The following is a 14,318-nucleotide window of genomic DNA, read 5'->3' on the forward strand; positions in this document are numbered from 1 at the left end:
GCCATGTAAAGTACTCCATAAACTCAGCCCAGAAACAAAGTTTGTATTTGTTTTCTTCTCTGGACAGACATGAGTATTAAATATATTACTGAAATTAAGCTGCCATTTTTCTTTGATATTGGGATATATGTTGGAAAGGGGAGGTTCTTGAATATATAATCGTTAATGGTATCTTTGAGACCGAAATCCCCTCAAGAATTTTAAAGAAAGTTGCTGGCCAAGAAATTCAGTTTCTCCTAGAAGTCGTCAAGATATAATCAACGAACTAGTGTCAATATTTTTTTTTCCTCGGTGAAATATTGTGTTGCTGTAGCATTGCTGGTTCCTAGCATTAGCACTGCATGCATGTTATTTGTTTTCTACAGGTGGGCAATCGTTAAGGACGAGGTCATCTACCAGAGAATGTCAACATACCTGACCTTAAATACCATGGGAGTTTCTAGGGATAGTCAGTTGAGAACCTTAAAGCTTCTAAAAGTAGTCCTTGAAGGGGGAGGAAGGGAGATATTTGAAATTGGACATGAGACAATGAAGAAACGCTGGGAAAAATTGAACAGAGTCATTTCAATGTCGAAACGCTTCTCTCTGCAAGAAATTGTGCCCAAGTACTGCACCTATTTCCCGAAAATCAGGGGAGTTTCACCAGGTAACTCCATGCCAGATGGGAAATGTTCTGAGAACAGGCCATTTACACTCTGCTTGATATACATCACCATGTCCAAGATTGCGTCAACTATTTCAAATACACTGTAGCTTATGGATGGTCAAAGTGTGAGGAGGAAGAAGATAAGCACTGTTATACTTGTAACCAGCAAACAGAGAATAATTGGATTTTTTAATCAACGACAACAAACTAATTAACTAAAATCAAGCATCTTTTCAATACAGGTTGCTTTAGCACCTTTTTAATGTTAGTTTTTGCTCTCTTTAGATTATTTACTCTTTTAATTATTATTTTTTGTGAAATAAATATTAAATTGCGTATTTTCTTTTTTAATGATCAAAATCAAACATATTCACGAAATATATATATATATATATATATATATATATATATATAAAATTTTAATTAAAGAAATTTAATAAAATATAATATTTAATATTATTCGTTTTAATTTCATTAAGTGAAGTTTTTTGAATTAATTGGAATATTATAACTAGTGTTATAAGCTTACCACCGCGGGATCCTATACTAGTGGGTTCTGTTTGGTCACTTTGATGAAATCGTCTACTTGCACTTTGTATTTCTACCTCGGAGCCTTCTTCCCCATTGCAAATTTGCATCATTAACTATAATTATCGCTGGCAAAAGATAAAGAAAACAGCAGAAATTAGGAGGCAACAAAAACAATACAAAGCTAAAACCAAAGCAAACCCCAACAAGCCGCCTCCTCCGCTAAGCCATTTACATATCATAGCATTCTCAATATCTTAAACAGCTCCCTCCTGCATATATAAAGTATGTTTCACTGGATCTGCCGGCGGATGGGAAGACAAACGACTATTGGGTTTTTCACTCACTAGCTCATGGCATTGGTTAAGAAAAATTCTCATTTTCTTAACTCCCCCAAGTATGAATCTTGAAACTAACATTTAGAAAATTGTTTTTCAAAAAAAAAAATATTATCCGAACAAAAGGTTGTTGAGAAATAAAACGAATCCATTAACAGTTGCGTGTCTACCTTCGGGAATATATAAAACCCAAACTGGACAAGAGAATGAATGCAACTCCATTGATTTTTTTCTTTAATGAAGTTGAAATTATTTGCTTCAAAGAAAGCTGCAGCTCCACTTCTATAAGAACGAATAAATGTACCAAGTATACATAAATCACTGTTTACTCGGCATTAGTTTCTTAAGAGTCTAAGCCTTACGCCTAGTGCACAAATAATTAGGAGTTTGACAGCAGATTTGCAAATAATGAGAAATGAATTATGTATTTTTTTTGTTGTGAAAGGTTTCGTATAAGCTAGTGCATACATACCTCATACCTGAACTGACCTTCTAGGCAACTGTCTATGGTTTAAAATGTTGACTTTCAGCTTCCTCTTCAATAAAAAGCAAAGGAATACAGAGACAACAATCAAGATAAAATAAACCTCTGAGTGCACCCTCCAGAAAACTTCAAGCCCGCACTTGCTTTCACACCTACAATCATTAATACTTCGTAGGCTCCCCTTGGTTGTGACCTCTGGATCAAGAATAAAGTCCAGAGTCATGGCTGCTTCTTCCAGTGAGATACGTGTGGTTTTTGGTCTGTACCCAGGCATTGTGGCCATAACTACAGAAACAGTTGCCCCGTTGATATTAGAATTCCAAGCGGGGATGGGACAGCAATCTTAAACAATCCAGTAAATCAAATATATAGTATTGCAAGATCAATATATAGTATTGCAAGATCATACCGGATTTTGAACCAAAAAATGTAGGAGTATGATAGGGCAAAATGAACTAGAGGTCCCTACACTATTGATCAAAGCGCAAATAGTTTCTAAACAAATATTTGAAACAAATAGTCCCTGAACAAAATTAAGAGTAAAAATTAGTCCTTCTGTCAAGTGACTTCAGGTTTCAATCCAATATGGATTCAAGTAAAATCATGTGTGTAGCACATGACACCCCGTCCCACTTAATAGAATGACCTAATTTGCATTGAATACTTTGTTTTGGGACTATTTGCGCTTTCCTTAACAGTTTAGGAGGGCTTGGCACATGTTATCTTTAAAAAACTGAATGGTTAGCCCCAATTTTATTGAGGGATTGTTTGTGCTGAATAATTTATTCAAGGACTCTTTGCACTTTGACTGAATAATTGGTACAGGGGCTCTGGTACATTTTACCCTACGTAATTCAATGATATAACTAATAGCTAAATCAAAGGCTACATGATACTGTTGGGAATATGCAATGAAGGCTATTAAATCAGAATAAGATTTAACATTTCATAAGATTAATAATTTCATTTACAATTCAAACTTCCACAAAGTTTTACTTTTGGATGGAACAATGTTCTGGGTGATATTTTGGCTCAGCATTGTCGTGTTGCTACTTAAGGAACAGATTGGCTTTCTAACATTACAATATTCATCAAAATGAGTGTTCCTGTTTTGTCAATTTTGAAGAACTATTTGGTTACTTTAAACCTTAAGAAGACTCCATGTTTTGCCAAATTGCTGAAGTTTAATCCTGATGTTTTGGTACACATCAATATACGACATACCTTCATATCTCTCCCCTGGAGCAAGGAGCCGATGGTAATCAGCAAAACCTCTGCCAGCTTTAACCTGTGAATTGAAGTTAAGGAGTTGCTAAGGAATATGTTACCAGAGAAATATCAAGACAAAGCACCAGGTTTCGAAGCAATGACAGAACATTTCCTTAAAGGACTGGCCCACTGGTTTGGTTAGCTACATACAGAAGCTTGAACTTGATATCCCAATCAATGTTATTATGTAATAACCAACCCAAAAGTTCAAAATGAAAGTATGTCAAGATGCATTTTACATAGTATTGAAACAGTTCTCAAGAGAAAAGGGAAAACAAAAAAACAAATAATTTTCCCACTAGTAGAGAAGAAACATACCGCATGATGCTATGGTTTTGAATAGAGACACTACATAGACTTGAAAGATTTCTTGATGCATGGCAAAAACAAGACAATAATTTGGTTTCAGTGATAGATATTACAACATCCACAACCAATTTCCGAAAGAAAATCTCAATGTGCTGGAGGACAGCAGAACAAACTACAAATCCCTAGTAACAATAGAGAACAATCTAAAACAAGATATATAAATGGTTGTGAAATTACTGTGTAATTTATTCCCTTGATCATAACAGAGCCAGGGAGTGGCATTCCACTATCTGACGAAAAGATCCTTCCATGTATTCCTGTCTTTAAGCATAAAAGTCGTTCAGATAATGATTTGACACTTTGTAAATCAGATATATGTAATTGGCATGACTTCAGAAATAAACTGTGATCTCCTTGAGCCTATAAATTATCTAAAATGATTTAATCAAACAAACAATAATGATATTTAGTTTTAATAACATGAATATGCAATCCACATGGATAGTATTGTTGCTTAGATATCTGAATTTCAAAAATCAAATTCACTTTCAACTCATCCAAACTAATGTTTTATGAGGTATGAAAGTGGTGGTATATATTTCAATAAAAGAAATTTTAAAAATCCTCATTTGCATGACAGCATGTGTATTTGCCATGAAAATCATTTATGAGGGTTCCTACTATAGATGTTACAAAAAGCAGGGAAAAAACTAATATATGAGAAAAAAACATTAATTGCCACACTGCAGCCTACCTTCACAAGGCTGGCTGCAAGGTTCAGTAAACTCATTTTGTTGTACTCCCAAAGAGTAGGAAGCTGCCCAGGTACATGGCAAGACAGATTAAGCAATTGGATAACTGTAAGATGGAAGGGAATAAAGGAAAGTGGGAGGACAGGGTCACAGGGGTGATGTACTGACAATTAAACACAGATCCAGCTTGAAAAAAAAAACTGACCTCATTGGCATTAGGCCATTTGTTTTCACTAATCTCCAAGGTCAATTCAAAACATCCAGCATGTATATAATTCCAATCTTGCATTCCACCATATATTGGGTACCTGCAGCAAGTTTTGGTTAATATAGTCGCTGCGCAACAAATAAAGGAAAAGAAAAGCAAAACTTATACAAGTGCAAATATATACTCTTGAAGAATGATTTATGCCAGTGTAGTTCTTGTGCATAAGAAACAGTTTTGAACTTGCCATACCAAAACGCTCCATTTGTGATTCCTCCAGGGAATTCCTTGCTCAGAGACATGTTATGATGAGAACGACTATATATACTCGCCATGAACCGGAATGTGTCATCATCAGGGCATGCATAGTAATTTCTCCTGAAATTGGTTGCACATAACAAGATAAAGCTAAGTGCATAAAAGAACAGAAAAGAAATTCTAGGCAGGGCATAAAAAAATATTGCAAGGCAACTTAATTATGGTGTCTTCAGTGTCAGTGAGAGCATTTAGGGAGCCAAAAAAAAACAGAAAAACAAGAGATCAGCTTCATGAAATTACTTGTGGCATCTTTTATTGAATTATATACTAGCAGAACCTAAACTATGCATACACTAAGCCTGAAATATAGCCATAAGAAAACTATTGAAAGGAAAGATTTGTTTAGAAACCACATCATGGTATCAATGCCTAAGATACATGTCTGTTTTTTTTATGGAAATCTAACCTACAAAAAAGAAGTGTGAATCAATAAACCATCTAACAGATTAATGATCAATGGCCTAATTGAAAAAAAATATGGTAAGAAACAATGCAGAAATAAGTGGAATGGGTTTGAATAAGCATGGTCAGCATGGCAATAGTCTAACAATCACCAAATGGATAGCATGTACGGAGGAACTAAAGGATCAGTAACAAAACATGAAGAAAGAGGTACTACTTTCAAGTTACATATCTATGCAATAGGCATAATTACCTTTTATCCTCAGTACCATCCCATGGGTAATTTGCAACTAGGGCACCCTGAGAATAACAAAAGGCAAGACTAAGAAGTATGATTAAGCAAGACAAATCCACATCCCTGTGTTTTCAACGACTTAGTAGCACTCACAAAAGCCCATAAAAAAGTTCATTTCTTTAGAATCAGCTGAAATTGGCTTGACAAGTCAACCCAGCAACAATCATATGTCGAAAATGTGAAGATGTAAAGAAGGAAGAAAAGACAAGTTTTAAATTTCAGGATGAACAGATGTGAATGAATGAAGATCAAGTCTTCCATTTCTGATCAAGAAGAATGCCACTCGCAATGTTCAAGAATTTGATAGCTATTTTGGGCACACATTGATATAAGAACCAGCAGATGTTTACATACCCATATGATTACTTCACCCCTCTTTATGTGAATTAAAAACTGTATTTTAATTCAATCACGACATACAATGTACACAGTAACATGTCAAACTAAGTGCCCATCACTCTTAGCTTAAAGAAACGACAAAATTAAATTATTTTTTAATAGAAAAAAAACATGGTATGTATATGCTTTCACCAAATTCGTAACATAGTGGAAAAAAAGGAGACGAAGCATTACCCCGTGCAAACTAGCAGACGCTGCAAATTGTATCTCTCTCAGCCAATTCATAACTGCTCTTGTTTCTGGTTGGCGTGCATTTATGTCATTATTGAGTGGAAAGAACTGGTATTTCATTTGGTTAATTCTTTATCATAATTCACTCACAACCGAGTCTAGAAAAGAAATGTAAAACAAAATTCAACTAGTATATAAAATATAGCAACATGCAGGAACATTTCATTTCACAATTATGGCAATGTTATAATTTTACTTGATTGTGGATCAAACAATTTGGACACAAGGACTAGGTCCTGGTAGATAAGATCACTTCAGTCACAGAAAAAATGTTCAAGTTCCAACATATGTATTACATATGAGTATTATTTGAATTTCAATCTCAACCTGAAAGGTCCAGAACCAATGATTGGACCACTTGTTGGACAAAATACTATCAAAACCACAATTATATAATTAATCCCACATATTAATATTTTAGCAACGCTATTAATCTCAAACTGTTAATTATTTTCTTTCTTTCCCCTCCTGGTCCATCTCTTAAAAGAAAAGGAACCCAATCATAGTACTTGCATCAAAAATATATTGCAGAAATTACTCCAATTAGAATTCTTTTGACATGGTAAAACGATTCAGAGATTCTAAAGGTTTTTTTTCAGTTAGGCTTGCAACTTGTGTCATAAGATAAAACCATGCAGAACAGAACTGTAACATGTTACACATTGTAGTATTCATCCTCATCATAGCAGAGTATAATAAATTGATTTCAGGTTATATCAGGATTTGCCCCAAGAAAATAACAAAATCAGTGACAACAATGAAGTACCTGGTCTGGAAAATCTCGATTTAGATCAATATTGTTAGCATTACCACGGCTCCTTAATAAATAACCATCAGGATTCATGGATGGAAGAATATGAAGGTGAATATTTTCTACAATCAATCTGGCCTGTAAGATAACAGAAGACTTGAAAATGAACCAGATATTGCTGTGAAGCATGCTTTGTTGCAGTAGTACAAGTTATTAACTGGTGCACAAAGCACAGGAAATATCTATATTCATCAGGCTAATTTGACTAGAAGATGTGAATGCAGGCATAATGTTACCTATGAGAGCTTCTGAAACAAGGATATGAAACAAATAAAGAAAAATTTTTGTTAGCAAATGTTCATATAATGTGACCAGTAATGGTCACAAATGATCAATACTGTAATTCTTAGCCTTTCTTGATGGCAGTAAATTTGGCTTAAATTAGAAAAGAAAAATGGATTACTCCTGGAAGAAGACACATAGAGTCTGTCAAAGATTCATAAGTGTAAAGGAGATAGTGAAGACATAGATAGAAACCAAAGAATAAATGTGCAGCTAATTGATGTGTGGGGAAAAAGCACATGCAAGTAAACTGCAAAATAAAGTTCAAAAACTTTAGATCAGACATGTAATGAAAGGAGAAGAGAAATACCAAGGAATCCTTAATATAGTTATCGCAAATCCAATTAGCAAGACGTAACAGAAGCTCACGACCTACAGGTTCATCCCCATGGACATTTCCAATGAACTGAGAAATCAGAAGGAAAAAAAAAAAATCAGTCACCTAGTTGCTCGCAGCAAATATTACACATTGCATAAATGCATATGGCTGTAAAAGATCATTCACCTTGAATGCAGGTTCAGGCTCTTCCTCCCCAGGCTTGTCAGAAATCTCAATAACCCACTACAGCCAAAAAAAACAGAAACCACCTTTGTAAGAAATATGTAGTGCAGGTAAAAAAAATAGAAAAGAGGGAACTAAATAGAGTGAAACAATTACCAGCGGAACTCCAAGGACACTCTTTCCAATACTGATTTATCCATTCCAAGAATCCCTCAACGAGAGAAACAAACAACACGTCAGCAAAATCACCTTGAAACCAACAAAAAAAAACTATATTCGACAAAACCTCCAAATATATAAATCATTTCGCGAATCATTTGTATATCAAAACTCAATAGAAACAGTGTCACCGCAATTAATTTCCAGCAAAGAATCATGAGAATAACCTGTAAATCCTAGAAATATTACTGCATCTTCGACCGAATTCTTTGACAGCCTTTTCAAGATCAGAGTTAGTCATGTATCCTTTAGCTCTTTCATCACTGTTCCCACAAATTTTTGCCACATTCAAATTTTTTTAAAAAAAACTACGCCTATTCAAAAAGCATAAAAAATAAAATAAAAATAAGCTTTAAAAATCAATTAAAAAAAGAAACTGAGATGGTAAAGTACCTTAACTTAGACGGTTTATCCTGGAATAACTGCCTCCTTACAGAATCCGAATAACTAATTCTACTACGATTTCTAATACCTGCAAAATAAATAAATAAAACAATACAGTTATTTTGCGGATCATCGCTAAAACCTAAATCGTAATCGAAATCGAAAACAACAATCATAAATCGCAGAACCGATATTTTAGAGAGAGGGAACTGGCCTGAAGGAAGAGAAGAATGGAGAGGGCCGCGAGCGATGGAAGAGGAGAAAGAGAGAGAGTAAACGAGGAGAGAGAAGAAGAAGAAGAAGATTTTCATTTCTGCAAACAAAGCGCCAGGATGGCCCAACCATCTGATGTTTGCAGTCTGCTGAATTTTAGTTTCTTCTACCTGTAGTAGAGGCCAGAGGGTTGGTATTTATATTTATTTATTTATTTTAGTTTTGAACGCTGAATATGGAAGGAAGGGAAGGTGGGATAGTCGTGGGGGGCGCACGTCACGTGACTCTGAGGGGAGGGGGGGGCTCTGAGACGGACGACTCTAGGTGGATCTGGGCTTGGGTGAAATGAGACTTAATATTTTTCTGAAACATAAAAATTTTAAAATAATTCAAAAACATTAAGAGAAAATAAAGTAAAAAAAAATTAAAAATTTTGAAAAGCGTTTTTTTTTTCTGCTGGCCATGGACATGAGCATTGCTTTCTCTATGTCCTTGGTTACATGTCTCTGGATCATGTTAACTATATATTTCACGGAGACTGAATCACAAGGCAACGTCAGAGGCCTGTTGCCTGGCAATCCAAATTCATCTTCTCCTAGCTTGAATAGTTCTCTAGCAATTTTGTTGCTAAAATATTCCAATGGAAGCACAAACCGTTTCCGATCATTACTGTAAACAACAAGGTGTCCCTTCTCAACGGTGGATGATGTGCTACAACAATCTTCATCAACAAACCTTCCCAGTTGTTGGCAGTGTGATTCTTTTTCGGCTAAGAGCAGCCAGCTTCTTCCATTTCCTCACAAGTTTGATAAACCTCTTTGCATTGATCATTTTGTTAATCTGATATGAAACGGGAAAGTTTTTAAGACGAGATAAAATGAGCATTCTAGGTCTTACAAATGCTAGGTGCTATTTCCCTGCTATGAAGGAGATAGTGGAAGTGGATTGTTTATTCATTCACAGAGCCAGAGGCAGACCATTTATAACGCAGCCTTCTAATGCCAGAATACATGGGAAACAAAGCCATGCGATGGGTGGTTGAGAGGGACTTTCAGCAAGGTACCCATGTTTGCTTTTGTTTGGCAATCAGCACACGAAAGTGGAGCACAGATGGGGTATAGGTACCCATGTTTGCTTTTGTTTGGCAATCAGCACACGAAAGTGGAGCACAGATGGGGTATCATGTATGATATGAAATAAATAGCCGCCAAGAACCAGGCTGTATGTGAAGGTATACATTAATGATCCCATATATGCCACTGAAGGACTTCCACATGAGTATTTACAGAGTTCAATATACACATTGATCAGCACTGACATGGAGTTGCGGGGTTGTTGGTTCTTCATTCTGGAGAGAATATGATAAGGCACAGCATGTGGAAATTGACATGATCAGCAAGGGTTTCTCCAGATTTTTATCTGCTCCTCGTCGGATTAACATGAGTGTGTACTCCATGAAAAATGCTTCGCATGGTAATGTGATTGGTCCATCACTTGGCAGCCCAAACTCATCTTAAGATAATTCAAATAGCGCTCTAAGAATCCCACTGTTAAGATATACTAATGGAATTAAGAAACGATTTTGATCAATTGTGTAGACAACAAAATGACCCTTATCAGCAAGCACAGATGTTCTTTCATCATTCCATGTTGTTCTTGGCAGTGAGTTGCTCTTCCTGCTGATAGAAGCTAGCTCCTGCAACTTCTTTCCCAACTTGGTGAGGATGCTGGAACTATTCATGTCGGAATACTTGGAGACAGAACTCGGAAGACTTGAGTTGAGGAATGTACAAGAGGGTGGAGCTATGAGTTTTGCTGAGTGGAATACAAACTCAAGTAGTTGTTTTTATTTATACAGGATAACAAGGATTGTAATTTTTGTTGTTGTTTGTTACTTTTTTACAGGGAATCACTTGTCATATAATCCATCTTTTGGTTTCGTTTTGACTCGGGAATTTGTCGAATAATGTGTCTAGTAGACTATTGACGTGGTATTTTTTGAAGAAGGTTGCCTTGATTTTATCAAGGATCTGCTTTTTTAATGCAATGAGTAACAGCACAGTCAAGAGTGCTGGGAAAGAAGTTTCCATATAGAGCATTGGACGTAGGAGTAGGACAGTCTAACTTGTTTTAATTATTATCAAAAATACAATATTTATCTGTTTCAAGAGTTGAATAGGAGCTTACATTTTGTGGCCGTTTGGGAGTGTGGCTGCTGGTAAGATTCATCGACAACTAGAAACGGAACCAGGGGATGACAAGCAGGGGCCCGGGCCCGAGCCCCTGCAAAATATTTTAAAATTTTCTATTATTTAATATTTTTAATTTAAATAAATAAGCTTTTTAATAATATATATTATTATATTAATTTTGGCCTCCCCTGTAAATTTCACCTAGTTCCGCCCCTGCCGGCAGCCACACACAATATTGTTTGCTAAATAGAAAAAAAATGTTTTTCACTTTTAGGATCCACTACAAATTAAAATGAAACTGGAGGTTTTGGAAAAGTAGCATTCGACTATTTCTCCTTAGGCAAGAAGCTGTAACAGTGGAGCATTGCTCCACTGTATAGTGCGAATGAATTAATTCACTTGCACTGTACACTTAAACTTAAATCAGTTTTTAAAAAAAAAAATCAGGAAAAGTTTAGTTTTTTTTTAATTATTATTTTGAAAAACCAGGAAAAGTTTAGTTTTTTTTTTATTATTATTTTGAAAAACCAGGAAAAGTTTAGTTTTTTTTTAATTATTATTTTGACAAACCATGAAAAGTTTAGTTTTTTCTTTTTATTATTATTTCGAAAAATCAGGAAAAGTTTAGTTTTTTTTTTTTGAAAAACTAGTGCAGTTAAGTGATTTTACTCGCACTATTCACGTGAACATGAATAATATTTTTTTTGTTTTTTTAAAAAATTAGTTTAAGGTGAATTAAATTTACTCGTACTGTAATCTCAATTTTATTTCTGATAATATTTTAACTAATTTTATTGCATGCTCAAAAAATCATGAAAACTGTAGTTTTTATCGAATGAATTTTGTACGTAATGAAATTGTAAAATATTTTTAAAAAAATTAAGTTTTACTTGAAAAACTAGTATTTAATATTATTTAATAACACTATATAAATTAGAAGGATATCGCATGATGACGTAGCATTTGTGGAATTTGATCGCAATTCCAATTATGTTCTTACCGGGTCCGACCCAGTTAAAAAAAATTCAGGTTATATTTTTATTTTAATTGTGTTTTATTCAAAAAAATAAAAGAAGATCGCTTGATGACGTAACAAAAAATGCAGTTTTTGTTGTTGCGTGCTTAAGAAACCATGAAAAATATAGTTATTGTTGGATATATTTCGTATGTGATGACATTGCATATAATTTAATGAAATAATAAAAAATATTTGATATCAATATTATTTATTTCATGATGTAATAATAGTAGTTAAATCTACAATATTTAAATTAAAAATATTTTTTAATTATTTTATAACCTCAATTTGAAAAGTATTTTTTTAACCAAACACATTAAATTACTTTTAGTTCAACCTCAATTTTAACCACAGTTTTAACTAAATATATATTTTTTCAAACCAACCTCAATTAAAAGTATTTTTCAAGATGCTAGGTTCCACCTTGTCAGTATAGGACTATACAATGGAAATAGCCATTGAGATTGATAGTCAGTATGGAATGATGGCACTCACGTCGAGGAATAAGACGGTGTATATGACAGAAAGGGTGGTGCTCACAACAGAGAAAGTTGGAGTTCACCAGAGACTAGGGCGGCGCCTGCGATATACAATAGGGTATGCCGTATGCGTTTTTCAAATGAGCATACAGGAATTCAGGCGGTGGTTTTTGAATGAAGTGAGTATTTGGGCTGCCTATTTTCTCCTCCTTTTTCTCCTTTCCTTCCTCTTTTCCCTACTAGGCCTTGGTTGGGCCGGTGGTTCTCCTTCTCCCTTTCTTCTTTTCTTCTTCTTCTCTCTACTTAGCCTCGGCTAGGCCAAGGGTTCGAATGGGCCAAGGGCTCCCCTTCTCCCTTTCTTTTTTTCTTCTTCTTCTCTCCACCTGGCCTCGATTAGGCCCAAGGTTCTGTTGGGCTGTCCTTATAGCTTCGGTTGGGCTGGCCTTTTCTTCCCTCTCCTCTCTTTCTCACCTTCGGATGGGCCTTTTAGATTTGAGGGTTTGATTGGTCTACATGGAGGAGGGTCTGGTCGGGCTTATGAAGGGTCAGTTGGGCTGCATGGACAAGGGTTCAGTTGGGCTATCAGCTCTTCCCGTCTATTTTTTCTGGTAGCGTTGTTTTTTTAAAGTGTTTTTTTTTTTAAATATATTAAAATAATATTTTTTATTTTTTAAAATTAATTTTTGAGATGTACACATCAAAATAATCTAAAATTATAACAAAATAAAAATTTTAAAAAATAATTTTTAAATATAAAAAATAATTAACAATTATCAAGTTGAAATTTCAAATGGTAGTTGGTCCTCTCCTTGATCCAAATCTGGATTAGGGCGGACAGCAAATACAAGGTAGGGGGGCATATAAGCCCATTACTACGCAAGCCCAATCCTATCTACCTAGCCCAACTGCAAATAAATCCCTTAAACTCACCCCATCAGGCAGCCCTAATCAGTAATTAACTAGTGATTTATGACTAGTTTTTTAATAATACTCGGGGTGAGCTTGACGTTAATGGAAGGCAAAGTCAGAGGATAGCATAGAACCGCCGTCCAATCTTTTCAAGATGGTAGATGATTGGCCCAAGACAAGATCCTTGTCCATGGACCCACCATGACAGAGGGTAGTGCACGTGTACGGTCAGGAAACGAACACCAGGTCACCAAGTAAAGGATTGAAGGCCCTGGAGAGTTTTTCTCCAATTGGGAGCAGGGTAACCTATCATGCTTGATGGCCTTGGTGAATGAATAAAAAACTACGATGATTGGTGCCGACGGGCCCCACCATGTTTCTTTTCTATGTTTATCGTGAGTGCGTAACCGACTTTCACCTCCTCATGTAAACTTTATGCCATTGTTTTTTGTCGTTCTATATTCTTCCTTTCTGCAGTCATTTTCTCAAATTAAACACATTCCTCCTTGTGATAGTGGTCATTTTTTGACCTCTCCCGCTGTACGAGAAAGTATATTCCAAAACGAAAGAAGCCCCAATATATCTATATCTGTACTCTGCAATCAAGTGTTCTTGCTCGTTTGTTTATAAATTGTGATTGTGGTTGTTTTTTAAATAATTTTTTATGTTAAAATATATATTAATGATATTTTTTATTTTTAAAAAATTATTTTTTACATCAGGACATTAAAACGATCCAAAACATATAAACTATATTAAACTTTAACAACAAAAAAACTTAAAATTTTTTAAAAACGCAGTTTGCATCGCATTTCTAAACGGTGTCCTTCATTTCTTCATTTATTAGCTTGTGAAGGGAAATCTTGGCCCCTCTTAACAACATTGTTAAAGTTCCGGTTTAATATTCAGGTAATTTAGTGAATAAATTAACTTGAATTAATTCAAAAAACTGGGTTATGAATTAATTTATTTGATATAACAAGTCAAATTAGATTAATTTTCTCTAATCTAGATTAGAGATATCAAATAAACTAGATCCTAAAAGAATTGATATATTAAATAATACTCTAAAAGGTGTGGGAAAACTATTGTAGTCACGCCTTTCACTAATATATTTACTTATTAATATATTA

General features: G+C 34.8%; 1 protein-coding gene and 1 pseudogene across 2 annotated transcripts; both read right to left on the reverse strand.

Annotated features, from left to right (window-relative positions):
- Positions 1–1,078: 1,078 nt before the first annotated feature.
- On the reverse strand, positions 1,079–8,827 carry LOC133695318 (carboxypeptidase SOL1-like). 2 transcript variants are annotated; one of them, XM_062117248.1, is made up of 16 exons: positions 8,589–8,827; positions 8,384–8,462; positions 8,158–8,253; positions 7,928–7,958; positions 7,775–7,831; positions 7,580–7,675; positions 6,943–7,065; positions 6,120–6,224; positions 5,505–5,551; positions 4,784–4,909; positions 4,532–4,634; positions 4,329–4,391; positions 3,812–3,895; positions 3,221–3,284; positions 1,985–2,281; positions 1,079–1,302 (listed from the first exon to the last, which is right to left on the reverse strand). In XM_062117248.1, the coding sequence occupies exons 1-15, from the start codon at positions 8,683–8,685 to the stop codon at positions 1,986–1,988; spliced, it is 1,467 nt and encodes a 488-aa protein (XP_061973232.1). In that variant the 5' UTR covers positions 8,686–8,827; the 3' UTR covers positions 1,079–1,302; position 1,985. The 2 variants fall into 2 exon arrangements, with proteins under 2 accessions (XP_061973232.1, XP_061973231.1); XM_062117247.1 differs by lacking the exon at positions 1,079–1,302 and adding an exon at positions 1,309–1,446 and having other exon boundaries at positions 8,589–8,826.
- Positions 8,828–8,863: 36 nt separating this feature from the next.
- LOC133694300 (auxin-responsive protein SAUR62-like) lies at positions 8,864–9,418 on the reverse strand (annotated as a pseudogene).
- Between the last annotated feature and the right edge of the window lie 4,900 nt (positions 9,419–14,318).

This window comes from Populus nigra, chromosome 5 (assembly GCF_951802175.1).
Source record: "Populus nigra chromosome 5, ddPopNigr1.1, whole genome shotgun sequence".
Classification (NCBI taxonomy): domain Eukaryota; kingdom Viridiplantae; phylum Streptophyta; class Magnoliopsida; order Malpighiales; family Salicaceae; genus Populus; species Populus nigra.